Source organism: Nipponia nippon, unplaced genomic scaffold, assembly GCF_047370975.1.
Source record: "Nipponia nippon isolate SJK-2023a ecotype South Korea unplaced genomic scaffold, ASM4737097v1 scaffold_3, whole genome shotgun sequence".
NCBI lineage: Eukaryota > Metazoa > Chordata > Aves > Pelecaniformes > Threskiornithidae > Nipponia > Nipponia nippon.
Window position 1 is genome coordinate 96,409,926 of NW_028262347.1, and position 14,294 is coordinate 96,424,219.

General features: G+C 40.5%; 1 protein-coding gene across 6 annotated transcripts in view; it reads left to right on the plus strand.

The window, feature by feature from the left end:
• Positions 1 to 14,294, plus strand: part of OGDHL (oxoglutarate dehydrogenase L) — a 58,575-nt gene that overhangs the window by 37,085 nt on the left and 7,196 nt on the right. For all 6 annotated transcript variants that reach the window (XM_087764809.1, XM_087764810.1, XM_087764807.1 and 3 more), the window contains 3 exons: positions 9,229 to 9,407; positions 12,612 to 12,683; positions 14,013 to 14,138. In XM_087764809.1, coding sequence (XP_087620935.1) covers positions 9,229 to 9,407; positions 12,612 to 12,683; positions 14,013 to 14,138 — 377 coding nt within the window. The remainder of the gene's footprint in view (positions 1 to 9,228; positions 9,408 to 12,611; positions 12,684 to 14,012; positions 14,139 to 14,294) is intronic.

The following is a 14,294-nucleotide window of genomic DNA, read 5'->3' on the forward strand; positions in this document are numbered from 1 at the left end:
GTGTTCAGCCATCTCCAGGAAAGCAGGGCTCCATCACACGTAACGGTTACATGGGAAGACAAACGGCATCACTCTGAACGTCCCCCCCTTCCTTCTTCTTCCCCCAGCTTTCTATGCTGAGCATGACATCATATGGTATGGAATAGCCCTTTGGTCAGTTGGGGTCAGCTGTCCCAGCTGTGTCCTCTCCCAGCTTCTTGTGCTCCCCCAGCCTCCTCACTGGTGGGGTGGGGTGAGAAGCAGGAAAGGCCTTGACTCTGTGTAAGCACTGCTCAGCAGTAACGAAAACATCCCTGTGTTATCAACACTGTTTGCAGCACAAATCTAAACCATAGCCCCATACTAGCTACTATGAGGAAAATTAACTCTATCCCAGCCAAAACCAGCACAACATATGCTACATATTACCTATTGCTAATAATATTAAAATGGTATAAAACTGTAGAGTTGGAGCATGGGCACAAGAGCTGAGATTTTTTAGGTATTTTTGTTGGCTCTATGGCAGAATTGGTGTGAACAGAAGTTTGTATCTCCATAAGCTAAAATAGTAACGTGTAAATGTGAACTCTAAATAGGAGAGTGCAAAAGAGGATGTGTATAAACATAAGAAAATAATTGACATAGATAAAAAGCAAGATTTTAACTTCAGAGAATGATTTTGTTTGTTTCGAATTTCCTGTTGTTTCTCACAGTTTGGGCTGGGATTTCTTAACTTGAGCCTGTTTACAGTGGTGCTGTAAACTTTATGGGTGAGTCATAGGTTTCTGGTTTTGGTCTGGGGTTTTTTGGGTTTTTTTGTTTGTTTGGTTGGGGTTTTTTTACATTCAAATAACGTATCGAAATGTGAAAGTGACAAATGTCTGGATATGATTAAAATCTGCTTTTGTTCCAAAAATTACACCTCAGTAGGTCTAAGGAAGCCTAGTGTTGATATGGTGTGAAGGGCAATTCTTATTGCCACAAGTCTGTTCTTTAAAGAATGAACCAAGTGGGCCCTCATTCTTTCTCTTTCTCGATCTCATCCTACTCTTCCCCCTTCCTCAGCAGCAGAAATGTGAAAGTTGATTTAATAACTTTAATTGAATACAAACAATAGGGCAAATTATGTGTTTGTTCATGCAGTGAAAACAAGAGTACCATTTCTGTGCAATTCTGCTTGAGCAGATGTGATGACAGGTTCTTCAAAACTAACAATATTGATATTTTTAATTGTTAAGAACTTTAAATCCCTCATGTCCGAGATGTTTTCTAACAGTCAAGGAGATTAAATTGATAAAAATAGTTGATGAGCGATGATTTTTTTTTTTTTTTAACTAAGAATGCCATGTTTCTATGTTGAAGTGATCTTATAATTAAGTTTCCTCTCCCTTGCTAGCTTTTACTTATCAGCCTTCTCCAACATGTTTACTCTTGCATTTTGTATCCATAGGGAGACAGTGTCGGGATAAGCAGCAGCGTGTGAAAACGTCTCTTCTAGTTAATGCATCTCAGTCAAAAGGGAACTATTAGAATTGTTACCTCTTTGGCTGGTAACATCACTGGGTCTCCTTTTTAGTACGTGGAAGAATAAGAGAACATTTGCAGTTTGAGGAGTTGATTCTTCAGGAGTAGCAAAACCCCCCCAACACTTCATTTTCTCTAACTGCTATTTCTACTATATAAGCCTGTTACAAGGAGCAGTTTGGGATTAGTGCCTTAAAGTATTTGGTGGGGGTGGGAGGGTTGTGAAAGGACATAAAGGGGGGAGGGGGGAAGGTGTTAGGAATTTAATTTATGACTGTGTTAACATGCAACATCTCGGAAGCATTTTTGGGAATTCCCTTAGTTTCTGTGAATTAGAGCGAAGTAAAAATGGATTGAACAGCCCAGCATGATAAAACTACAGATTATTTCCTTGGCAGCTACATAAGCCAAGAGCTGGCATCTGTTCAGAGCTGTGAGCTTCGCACCAAGTTATTGTTGAGCTGGTTAAGAACACCTGGGGTGTAACTGCTCCATTAAAATGATACTCTGACAAGATTGATTTCACGTAGAAATAAAACAAAGGCAGTCTGGTTAACCTGTAGTTCAAACAATTGCTTATGTTTTGTATACAGGAAGCTGTGGAGTGTGTGTACGGGGGCATTAAATCAGAATATTTAACAATCTCTGATAATTTTGTTTGACGTCCTGTGTCTACTATTTTTAGCTATATCCAGATAATTACAATTTAGTTGTGCATCCACTCATCTAGCTATAAATTTTCCGTGTTACTGAAACTGAATGTCTGGGAGTATATGTGACAGCTGTGTGAAGTCATTTAAGCAAAGAAGTTTGTCTGACTTTATTTGCTGATCGAGGTAGAGGAGAAAAGCAGAAGTAACTTACAGGCACTCCATGGCATTTTTGAAATACTTGAAAGGATCTCTTGTCTGTCTTTACTGCCCTCAGAATGACTTGTGTAGTGTTGATTCTCCACCCAGGAGGTGTGATTCTGTCAGGTTCAGTACTGGCTTTGAGAGGTCTTGGGCTGTAGCATCCTGTACCGGGAACTTCCAGGGAACAGCCAGGCAAGATAGACTTGGAACTAGTGCATAGTTCAGCAAATTCCTGAACGATGAGACCTGGAGTACAGCTTTTTCAAGGGGGAAGTTCATGTTTAAAGCAAAAGATGGAGGGAAGAGGACAGGTATTAATTTAAACTTTTTTTTGCAATACACTCCTAGGATGAAATATGTAGTATTACTACTCATTCAGAACAACATATTTTTAAGGTTCGGAGTAGCAAATACAATTACCTGTCAGAAATTGTGTTAGGAGATAGGACAGACTGTGGTAACCAAGGACCAGGTTCTCAATAGCATCTGCATGGAGCTCTAAGAAGGCATCAGTCTTTCTGTTCATCCACCACATGGGTATTAACTTCGCTTTCTCCTGGGCTGTGTTTGGGTTTGTGAAAGGATGCATGGCCCTCCGTTAGTCCCTGTGCTTAGATTTTCTGTTAAACATAACACAAATCTGTCTTTGTAACTTTCCTCATTCTGACATTAAATCCCTGCACTGGTAAGTCCTCTATAACCATTAGTTAACATTCATGCCTTAAGTCACTTTGAAATCATATTGAATTAAGCTATAGCCTTACTTACATTAATTGAAAAACTACAGTTCTTATGACAATCATGAAAAGTGCTGTGGGGAAAAACACAGTATAATATGCTGTGTAAGCTGCCACTTTGCTTGACAACACCTCTTTCTCTGCCAGAGTGACAAAAGAACAGTAAGGGAGCACAGCAGGAACTGGACTAATGGAAACAAGCATTTCTGCTACGTCTGTCATCTAGGGACCTTAATGAACTTCAGCAATTAAAACATTAGTTTTGCAGCCTTAGTCAAGTGCTTTGTATTTTTCTTTCCCCTCTCCCCTCAGTTTGGAAGTTTACTGAACTGCTGTGCTGGGTCCTGGTCCCCTGTGCCCTAGTGCGCTCTGAGCCCTGCACGGCTGCCTGGTGTTCGGGAGCTGGCTGGTGGCTCTCCGCCACCCTTTGGGTGTGCAGATTCTTTACCTGTCATTCTTTGAAAGCTTCATCTTGCAGCCTGGTTGTCTTGGCACTGGATTTCCTCACAGCTTAAACATGTTCTCTGTGTTTCTAGCTGTGTAAGAGTTAATCCTTTAAACTCGCAAAGTTTGCACAGCATTCTGAAGAAATGTTCATTTCTTGTGACTGCAGACACAAACTATAGAAGTTTGCAAGGTCTCTGCTGCAGTTTTTTTAACCCTTTACTCTGGTCTGAGGTTGAGCCCTCATGAGGGGCCTGGGTAGGAACCTGCTCCCCTGCAGCTTATGTCCCGTCTCTAGAACTGTGGAGTCTTTCTAGCTCGGGTCACCTTCCCTGGCCTTGACTCATCTGGTGCCCCCAACAAATCCCTTTCAGGAGCAGCACCTCACCCTCTCCTGGGTTGTTCACCTTGCATCTGTCTAGATGTCTTTCCACCATTTTTTTTTTTAATTTAGCAGTTCAAATCTTGCTTTTTAAACGATTTTTCTCCACATGCAGGTAGGAGTCGTAATTCTTGACAGACACCCTAGCAATTGCTATAATCGCTGGTGGGATAGCTTTAATATTAGGAACTCTCATTGTCATTTGCCTGGTGGAAAATGAGTTCTGGTATACCAAAGGTGGGTATACCACAGACACATGTTCCATGAAATAGTAGTCTTGGCAGAACTAATTTCAAAATATTAATCAGAATGTATAGATTACATTTTGATATATTTTCCCAGATATTTTTATGGCTGTCAGAAAGCTTGCAAAAGGTATCTGTGTTAGGATCACACCTTTCAACGCAGTTTCACCTCGGACTTTGTCACTTTGTGGAGATTATTAGCACAAAGTGGGCAATAAGATAGGAAATGAGAAATTACACTCTTTTTCCATGTGAATTTTAGGGGTGATTTTGGTATATGAAACAGGATTATGTGTGTGCTCTGACCAAGTTTTAAATACGCACAGAGCTCCATACTCTTTGAAAAGCGCTGTGTGATTATTGATAACTCCAAGTGGTCAAGACCTCAGTTTGTTCTTCTCGAAAAGCTAGATTACCCCATCCTTACAGAGAGCAGCATATGCGCAAATAAGTCTTGAACATATTGCATATTTTCTCAACCATGTCACCCAATCAGTAGAAATGGTCTCTTAATGCTTGTGTAAAATTAGAATGGGATTCAAGCCTACCTAGGGAAATCTATTTTTCAGATACCTTTGGGAGAATGGATTGAAGGAGTTGTGCAAATTTTTCCACTGTTTGCATTGTGTTAAAAACAATAGAATCGCACAAATAAGGAGGACAGAGATTTAAAAGATGTTCTGAAAGAAAGGCCATTCAGGCAGTCAGGCCAAAGGAATGGTCAGCAAAAGCCATCCACTGGTAATGCACTGTCATGGTGACTCACAGATGAAAGGCTGTCTGTCTGACTTATCAGTCACCTTTTGGCCTCTCATTTACTGTTGCCTTTTGGTGTGAACATGAGCATCTGCTGGAGTCATGGATGGACTGTTCAGAGTTCATCAGTCCAGAAGCCAAGTGACTCAAAGATTTCTTGCCGTGGAAATGGTAAACAAAAAGCTGGGCTGGAATTACCGAGGAGGAGACTATGAAGACACACTATAAAAACAATATGTTAAACTGTTTTCTCTGTGAATAAACAATTTCACTTGAAGTTCTTGTTGCTTTTTCTCTCATGCAGTTAATTTGTTCTACAGTTGTCCCTCTACTCACCTTCCAGCAAAGTTTGTATCCTGGCATTGACTGAAGAGCCTGTTTCTGGAGCAGAAGAAAGAAACCCTGTAGTTCCAATTTAGCTGTAGTCATCAAGTTAAGCTAAAGCAATTTCAGTTACATGCATAGATGACCTATTTCAAAACTTCATGTCAAGTGTTGGAAGGATGTTCTTGTAGGTCGTGTTACAGAGGAACTTCTTTGATACATGACTAATCTCGCTAGTTTTGTTGAGGGTTTTCTTTGTGGAACTAGACAAATTAAACTTTCTGTAACCGCGTATTCATTAGTTCTGAGTTTTATAAGGTGGAAATGCTTGTCCTTCACTCTTTTTTTTTTTTTCTTTTTTTTTTTTTTCCCAGTTTCACAGTAAAACTTTCAGCGAAGGAACTGCTTGTGTATGTTTGTGGCATCCAGCACACGAAGACCTCAATCCTAGCTTAGAGCTCTGAGTATCTTTCTGATAGTGAACATAAAGTGAAAGTTGAACAAAAATGAAAAAGTACAAAGAAGGTTTGAATAGGTTTGACACAATCCTGAAATCTTCCTCCATAGCTAAGTCAATCACCTTGCACTGATAATATTAAAGTAACTCATATGCTGTATGTGCCACATGTTGTTCTCTTCTGTCTCATAATATATTAAATTTTTTTTAATGCCTGGAATACCAGGCCATCTTAAAGGTATTTTAGGTATTTTTCTGTTATTGCTTGTACAGTTTTTGGTATTATAGTTCTCTTTGAAGTAATTCTCTTACCCACTGAATTCCACAGAGGCTCTCCTAGAGGGGTTGCAGCCTCCAGTCACCAGGGTATAAATCACAAATGATAAGTATATGAGAGATGTCAGCTATCACTTGCTGGTGAGCCTGTGGCATAGCCTTTTGTGTGTGGAGAATGTCAAGATGCTAAGCTTGTCTCTTCCAGGAAGCCTGAGGTTTGTTGAAGTTCCTGAAACTTTTCTAATTAGAAGAGTTGTAGAGTGGGTTTGATCAGAGTCAGAAACTATAGTTCTAATGACTTTGGGTTTTATCATGGCTTCACAACAGTTTACTGTAGTTTACTAAATACTAGTGGTCACAAAGCAGTATTGGATTTTACTGATATTTAGGAGGCATATTAGGTTCCTGACTTATGATTGTATTTGGGCTCATAGCCACCTTTGGTTCTAGGAAATATAATCCACAACATGAGGTTTTACAGATTGATATTTTTGTCCTGTACTCCTGAGAATATCTGCAAGTTAAAAAAGGAGGAGAAACCCCAATTAAGGCATAGTATCTAGACAGGTGTACCGTCCTCTCAGATATGAAGGGATTTCTCTTTGCATCCCAGATGCCAGTCTTAGGTGCATTTCTGTCTTAATTAAATGTACACTACTCTTGTGACTGTTTGGGGGGGGAGGCTGGGGGCCAGTGGGGCAAATTAAGCAGTACAGATATTTTTTTACCAGAAACTGTGTTCATTTTTGCCTAAGCTGGTTTTGCTATCAAGCCTATATTGTAGAACAGCATTTGAGTGGCTGCCGTGTCTCTGTAAGGAAACCAGGCAAAAATGGAAATTACAGTGACTTGTGCATAGCAAAAACATGAAGCTGAGTTCAGTGTAGATCAATGGTAGTGGGATGGAACTCTCTCTGCAACTTAGGTTGCATGTGCAGGTCTTAAAATAAAGAAGCTGCAAAGAGATAAGAAATCCATATCAGTCTGTTAGCTCACTCTGAGGTTTTTTTACGGTCTTGCAATTACTCAGGAAAGAGTTGCAATTCATTATCGTAGCTTTTTACATACAAATTTTACAACAGCAAAGCTAGTTGCTCTGCTGGGGTAACCTTCAATGAGTCTTCCCATGTTGCAGTTCTGTATTTGAAAACAGATCTTTATATTCTGTGCAGAACTTAAAAACTTAAAACATATTTATCCATCAAATATTTATTCTCTATGTCTATTGAATCAGTTTTCCCTCAGTCAGAACCTCTACATCCAGAGCAGCGCTACGTAGCACTGTTTTTTTACTCAGAGCTTTAACTTTTTTGGTTTTAATCATTCCAAACTATAGATGTAGAATATGAGTACCAGCATTAGCTCAGCATTCCAGGCTCAGCTGTATCGAAGTGTCAAAGGAAAATATCAGCAGAGATCAAATATATATTTTTATATTATTAGATACATTTAGGTGTTTACTATGGAACGTGGTATAGAAAAATACCTTAAACTTAAGTGTGGTCGTTAAACTGAGACAGGCACATTGCACATAGCTAGGCTTTCATGTTCTGATGTGACACAAAATTCCGCATTTGTTTTAAAGCTACACAGCAGAGGCCGTGTAGCACATGCAAAAACACCCTTGGAGTTTTTTATCTTTCGCCTTCGCAGAGCTACTAGGAATCAATTACCTAGCTTACATTGCAGTAGCAGTTTGATTTGGTTTTCTTTTCTCTCTTTGCCAGTCATCTCCGCAGGTCCTGTTGTAGAGCTGGGGCTTTATCATACTGCAGCACGTCTCTCAGTGAGAGCAATAATTCGTTTCTGCCTTTTAAGAGATACCTATGGAGCCTGTTGAGAGCCTTCAGTTATGTTTGGGCCTTGACAGGTTTTAAGAGCCGACAACAAGCTGCCTGGCTTGCTCTGTGCAGAACACCTGAGCTGCTGTCAACTGGGCTGCTGCTGTATGTTTCTCCTGCTGCATTAACCTGACATGGCTGAGTAACGGGGAATGTGTGGCCCTTCTGCTCTGTGTGGAGTTGATGAACGTACAGTTCAAACAGCACAAGTTTAGGGAAATCTCTGAACTTACCTGCTACTGTAAACCACCTGAAAATGGGTTGAGATCTTTGACACGAGTGGAGAGCAAGAAAGTTACATCTTTCTGTTTTCACTAGCTGAAGTAGTGATATCATAGAATCATTTAGGTTGGAAAAGACCTTTAAGATCATCAAGTCTAACTGTAAACCTAACACTGCCAATTCCGCCACTAAACCACTTCCCTGTTCCAATGCTTGACAACCCTTTTGGTGAAGAAATTTTTCCTAATATCCAATCTAAACCTCCCCTGGTGCAACTTGAGGCCGTTTCCTCTCATCCTATCGCTTGTTACTAGGGAGAAGAGACCGACCCCCACCTTGCTACAACCTCCTTTCAGGTAGTTGTAGCGAGCAATAAGGTCTCCCCTCAGCCTCCTCTTCTCCAGGCTAAACAACCCCAGCTCCCTCAGCCACTCCTCATAAGACCTGTTCTCTAGACCCTTCACCAGCCTCGTTGCTCTTCTTTGGACACCCTCCAGCACCTGAATGTCTGTCTTGTAGCGAGTGTGCTCCCTGTGAAGAGCACTTCTGGTCTCCTCTCTGCCACTGAGGCAGAGACCTAGAGGGTCCTTAACCCTGACAAAGAAAGGATTGTTTACCCAAGTCCCAGATGTGTCTTCCATGCACCTATTACGTTCAAGTTTTTTTGAAGATCCAAAGACTATGATCCTGCTTACAGACTGATGATTGATGTCACCAATAATTTTGTTCAGTGCCTGCATATGAGAGGAAAAAAAAAAAAAGAAAAAAAAAGACAGTGTTGTGCAGGGCTGTGCAAGTAATAAAATGAACAAGTGGCTTCTTGAACTAGTACTGGGCTGTAAGTGGATTTTTACAGGAAAAGATGGTACCCACCTCAGTGAGCTCTCAGGAAAACGTCACACAAAAGTCTGAGCTAAGGGAGGGGGTTTAGTTCTTTTAAAAACTATAACATTTAAATGTTTGAGGAAAAGTTTGAAGGATTGGAGTCAGTATTGGAAAAACATTATTTGCTAATCTTTCAGATTAAAATGGTACGACTGAAAACTGCATGGCTTATAACAGGGCTACAAAAATCCAGTTCATGGTCTCATTTTGGATTTGTTTTAATTTTTTTTTTTAATGAGAAATGAACAGAATTGTCAGCAAGTCTGTTTCTTTTCTAATTCTCCTACTTGTTTTGTTCTCAGGTTTTGAACTTGGCTTTGCTATGGCGAGTCCCAATGCCCTGGTGTGCTGGGAGGCCCAGTTTGGCGACTTCCACAACACGGCGCAGTGTATAATAGACCAGTTCATCAGCTCCGGCCAGGCCAAATGGGTTCGTCACAACGGGATTGTCCTGCTCTTGCCACATGGAATGGAAGGAATGGTGAGGGCCACTGGCTGGCATGTGCGGGAGGGAAATGCTGGCTACCATGCTTTCCTCTGTGTCTGTAAAAGGCAAAGGTGTCTTGGAGAGCCAATGGTGATACAAAGCCGGGGGAAGAAGGCACTGTTTAGCATGTTGGACTGCTTCAGTGCTACAGAAAAGAATGTGAATAGATTGACCAGTGAGAACCAAAGAAAACTGAGAAATATTTCTGAGCTCTTAGCTTTGTGTCCTTCTTAGTGGTGTGTACCATGTTTTCCCCATTTTTTTCTTTTTTTCTCTCTCTTTTTTGTATCTTTCCCTGACACTGCCTTCTTTCCCTAGAAAGACAGATTCTAAGAAATCATTACTGTCTACCAGTACTTCCTTGGTGTTATTTTGCATGAAGTACATCTGTGTAAACTCTGCACTAAATTCACTTGCAATGAAATGATACGAAACAACTTTAAAACTTCTTAAAAAATCATTGACATTGGGTAACTTTCATATAATAAGAAATTTCCCTCTTTCTGAAAAGGAAAACGTTTCCACTAGCTGTTGACTCTCTTTTCTTTGGTGGCTCGTAGGAGGAACTAGACTGTGTCTTAGAGGGAAAGGGCATGGGCAAGCTCTCTATATAACGTTATACGAAGTTCATATCAGCAGTAGAATTGTTCTTCAAATCTTTTAAATTATTTTTAAAGGTTACATGAACACCATGTCAGGCTAGGTTAATTTGCTCCTTTTCAAATGCATTAACATTCATGAATTGGTGCATGTATGTTTCTAGTTTTCTATTAAGAAAAGCATAGTATGTGCCACAGTGGCAATCTCCATCTGTATAAATGCTCTAGACCCTTTCACTACAAACTACGTCATTTCCATTCTCACAAACAATTTAGTTTATTTCCATTCAATTATAATCCTGTCCTAATATGCTGGGGTGCATTCATATCTTATGAATGGCTTTCCATACCCATTTGTGCGTAAAGAATAAAGGTCTGATGCTGTTCACAGGAGTTTTGATAAATCAATTTTTTTTAAATGAATCCTGAGGGACAGCCTGAATGTGCCCTCAGCAGGAGGTGTGGTCCTCTGCAGGGAAGCACTCAGCTGAAGGGAGCTGGTTCTCTGCTACTTACAGTACAGTTAATCTTTCTTTTCTCTTAGCCACTTGGCAGCTAAGATTTGCCCAGATCTTCTGAAACATGCTCATTTTCCTACTAGTGTCAGGTGTTTTCGGGATATTTAAGAATCCCACCAGGCTGTTGAAATCCGTTATCTTCCCAGAGGAGCTTTCCATTACAGGAGTGTTACTCTCTCTATAACTACAGCATTGGGGACAGAATGATTTGGGGAAGGATTCGTAATGGGATATGGATCCCCTCACCTCTAGGTCATGCATTCACAGGCAAGTTGGCTGTGATTGAAAGACTGTGCTGCCTAATGGCTCCTTGGGGACTCGTCTGAAAGTAGCTAATGGATTCAGTATAGGTCTCACTGGATAGGTGGTCACAGTAGAAATAAACCCTGTCCCATCCCATGCAGCAGTTGCTGGCAATCTGACTGGTGGTGTCGGCAGAGAAATCAAAGATGGATGTGAACACTGAGGCTCTGGATTGAGGTTGTTGCTGGGGCAGCGTATGTGTGTATGTTAGGGAAGCCTCACGTGTCTCTCCTGTAATTGCTTGCTAGTAACATCTCTGTTTCCAGCGCACTGAATTCAGCGTGCTTGTGAAGCACTATGTTTGTACTCATTTAGGATTTGATTTACAGCAAATAGATGTATACAGCAGAGGTACTGCAATATTGGGCTGTTGCCGTGCACTACAGTTTTGCGCAGCTTTGCTCCTTGTTCTCAAGCCCTTACCTGTTTATGACCAGATTATTTGGCACCTCAAAAGTGGAGACAGACTTCAAAAGAGTAATTACGCAAGGCACGGTTCCTGGCTGTTTGTGTTACTCCTTTGTTGCCAGTGGAGTGTTTTTTCCTTTGAATTCCCTTAGTCCATGGAGTAGAGTGAATCCTGCACTTGGAAGCAGGGAGGATGATGCGTTGAATCAAGGTGGACTCCTAGCTGTCAAAATAATGAGTGATTTTGGAGATCATATGTTAAGGTTTCAGTAGAGGAAGTGATGATGAGAGACAGCCATATAAAGAAAAAAGCTCTTCATGAACATTGTTAGCTTAGGAGCCATGGAGAGATTTGAGAGGTGTAATAGTTTATGTCTTCAGGTTAAAATACCTTGCAACTGTCCCCAAAATGAAAGTTCTTCCTAACAGTAACTGTCACTTGAACAAGTAAAGGCTGCTATAATAAATAAAAAAAGCACACTGCATTCTTGTACTCCTCACAGCTTTCTCTCATCCTTTATAAACAAGGACATGGGGGAAGATAATAGATTCTGTTACACTCCTTGTTCCTGATACTGTCTGTGACCAGCATGCATGTTTTGCTAGTATAAAATGGATCTAACAGTGTTTGTGCACTAAAAGAAATTACCTTGGGTACTGCTAGTGAGACAGTGGCTGTGTGTTCAGTACTTTGGCAGAATGTAAAATACCTCCTGAGGAGCCAGAAATTAATCATAGGTTAGTTTGACAGATAATGTGTGCATGTATTTTCATCCATTTTAGCTGAAGCTTTCATCTAGGTTATTTTGTCCTGTACTGAACAGTGAACAATGGTAGGAGAGAGATCCTGAGTCTGATTGTTGTGTTGCTAATACGGCAAAGATAGTCAGCAGTTAACTTTGTGTTTGCTCCTGTTCAGCATGCAAGTGTGGTTTGCCCCAAAGAAGTGTGAGTCACTGCAGTACACTGAGGCACGTGGTGTTTCTCCTCCTGACATTCCTCCTGCTCCTTTTTGCCCTGCATTAGCAAGGTCGTTCTTGTGCCCACGTGGACCTACTGCCCTTTCACTGGTCTTCGTTGTGCAGCTATAGTGAGGCTAGAAATTACTTGCAGCTGGTAAAAGCATTGGAAATCCATGTAAAACCTAATCTACTCCTATGAAAACAGTTTATGGAAGACAAAGAATTCCAGTCCTGCGGTGTGTCCTCTCCACTGCTGCTGCCGTTGATGCCTTTGGCTGTGGGGGGAGGTGTGCAGCCTGGTGTAGAGCTGCCAGGGTGACAGGAGGTACTCATGCAGTGAGTGACCTAGACTGATGTCTAACTGCTGATTTGGCTTTTTAATGTTGTTTTAAACAATACCTTTACCAGGGTCCAGAGCATTCATCAGCCAGGCCTGAGAGGTTTCTGCAGATGAGCAATGATGATTCTGATGCTTATCCAGTAAGTAGATTTGTCAAAGGCCATGTCCTTTTTTTTGCTCTTCACATGTCAGAGATATTTTTTGTAAGAAGCATCCGTTTACCTAGGTACAGTGGATTAAGACTTAGCTTCAAGAGTTGGTGTAACGTTAACTTGATCCTAGTAAAAGTAATGGAAATACATGGTATATGCTGCTTCGTTTCAAAGCTGAGGTCATATACAATTAATCTCAGCAGCGTGATCTTTTTATGGCTGTTCCTCAGGGCCAGTGATTCTGCTTCTTTATATTGCTGTGCGTACTGCAAATAGGTGTCTCTAGCTAATTTCTAAAGGAGGCCAAGTGAGACTACTCCTGGCTTTTTGCAGTGGAGCTAAATTGTACTGCTGGGAGCATGAAAACAAGCAACTTCTAAATTTGATTCAGCTAAGACCTTCATACATTGGCCGTTCGTTTCTACAGATAAAGTACATAGCTCTACAGGATACTGTGCATCCACTTCCCCATTGCAGATTTCCTACGAAACACTGCTATACATTAATTGAAAAGCCCACCAATTGAAAAAATAAAAAGCAAAATAAAATGGATGTTTCAGTTTTGGCCCTGAGTTTGTTACCCTTGGGGCATTGATAGTTCCAAAGCCACGTCCCTCCTCATCTAAAAGTGATTTCTGTCAGTGTACTGTCAGAATAAAGACCTGTTTGATTGACTACATTTAAGCACTGTCAATTGCACGTAATAAGCAAGTTACAAATTTTATCATAGAAGGTAGGAGCTCAAACCATGGAGCAGGAAATTGTGTTAGATGCTGTACCAATCTGTAATGAAATTATTGTACCTATACCTATATATATGCTTACCTAATATATATGTACATAGATATGGATTAAAAAAACCCTATATTCATAAGATACATAAATATAAAACATATGAAATTTATGTATTAAAAATAGTATAAGAGGACAGGACACCTACCAAAAAATGGGAGAGAGTTAACTATACACTCAAAAAAATTATTCTAGTTTTAAGATTCTTTCAAAGGGGTTCTGTTTTGTGTCTTCCACTGACTGAAGTCCTGATCCTCCTCACCCTTCCTTCCTGGACTTCCCAGCTTGCTGAAATGAATGGGAGATTTTTGCCTTTATTTGCATATGTTTTTAGGAAGAAGTAGAAACAGAAGAGAATGATGTGTAGAGATGTTTCCCTGGCTAATAATATAATCTCAGCAGAGATCTGCTAATTAAGTTTTTTGAGGAAGGGAGTTGCTGAGAGTCAGAAATAGAAAGATGGCTTTCAAGCCTTTTTTTCTGATCTTTTAGACATTTTTCTGACGCCTTTAATGTCTCTCTCAGGAGTTCAGTGAGCAGTTTGAAGTTTCCCAGCTGTACGAATGCAACTGGATTGTGGTGAATTGTTCAACTCCAGCCAATTACTTCCATGTCCTCAGAAGACAGATCTTGCTGCCATTCAGAAAACCGGTAAAGTTGCTGTAATGGACTTGATTATTCTAGGTATATTAGCCCTCACATCAAGAGGAGTCTTTGTTTGCATATGACACACTGCTGAAAAGACCAAGAATCGTTGGTGAAAAACCTTAATTGAACACAGGTTGAAGTCACTGATTTGATGGAATG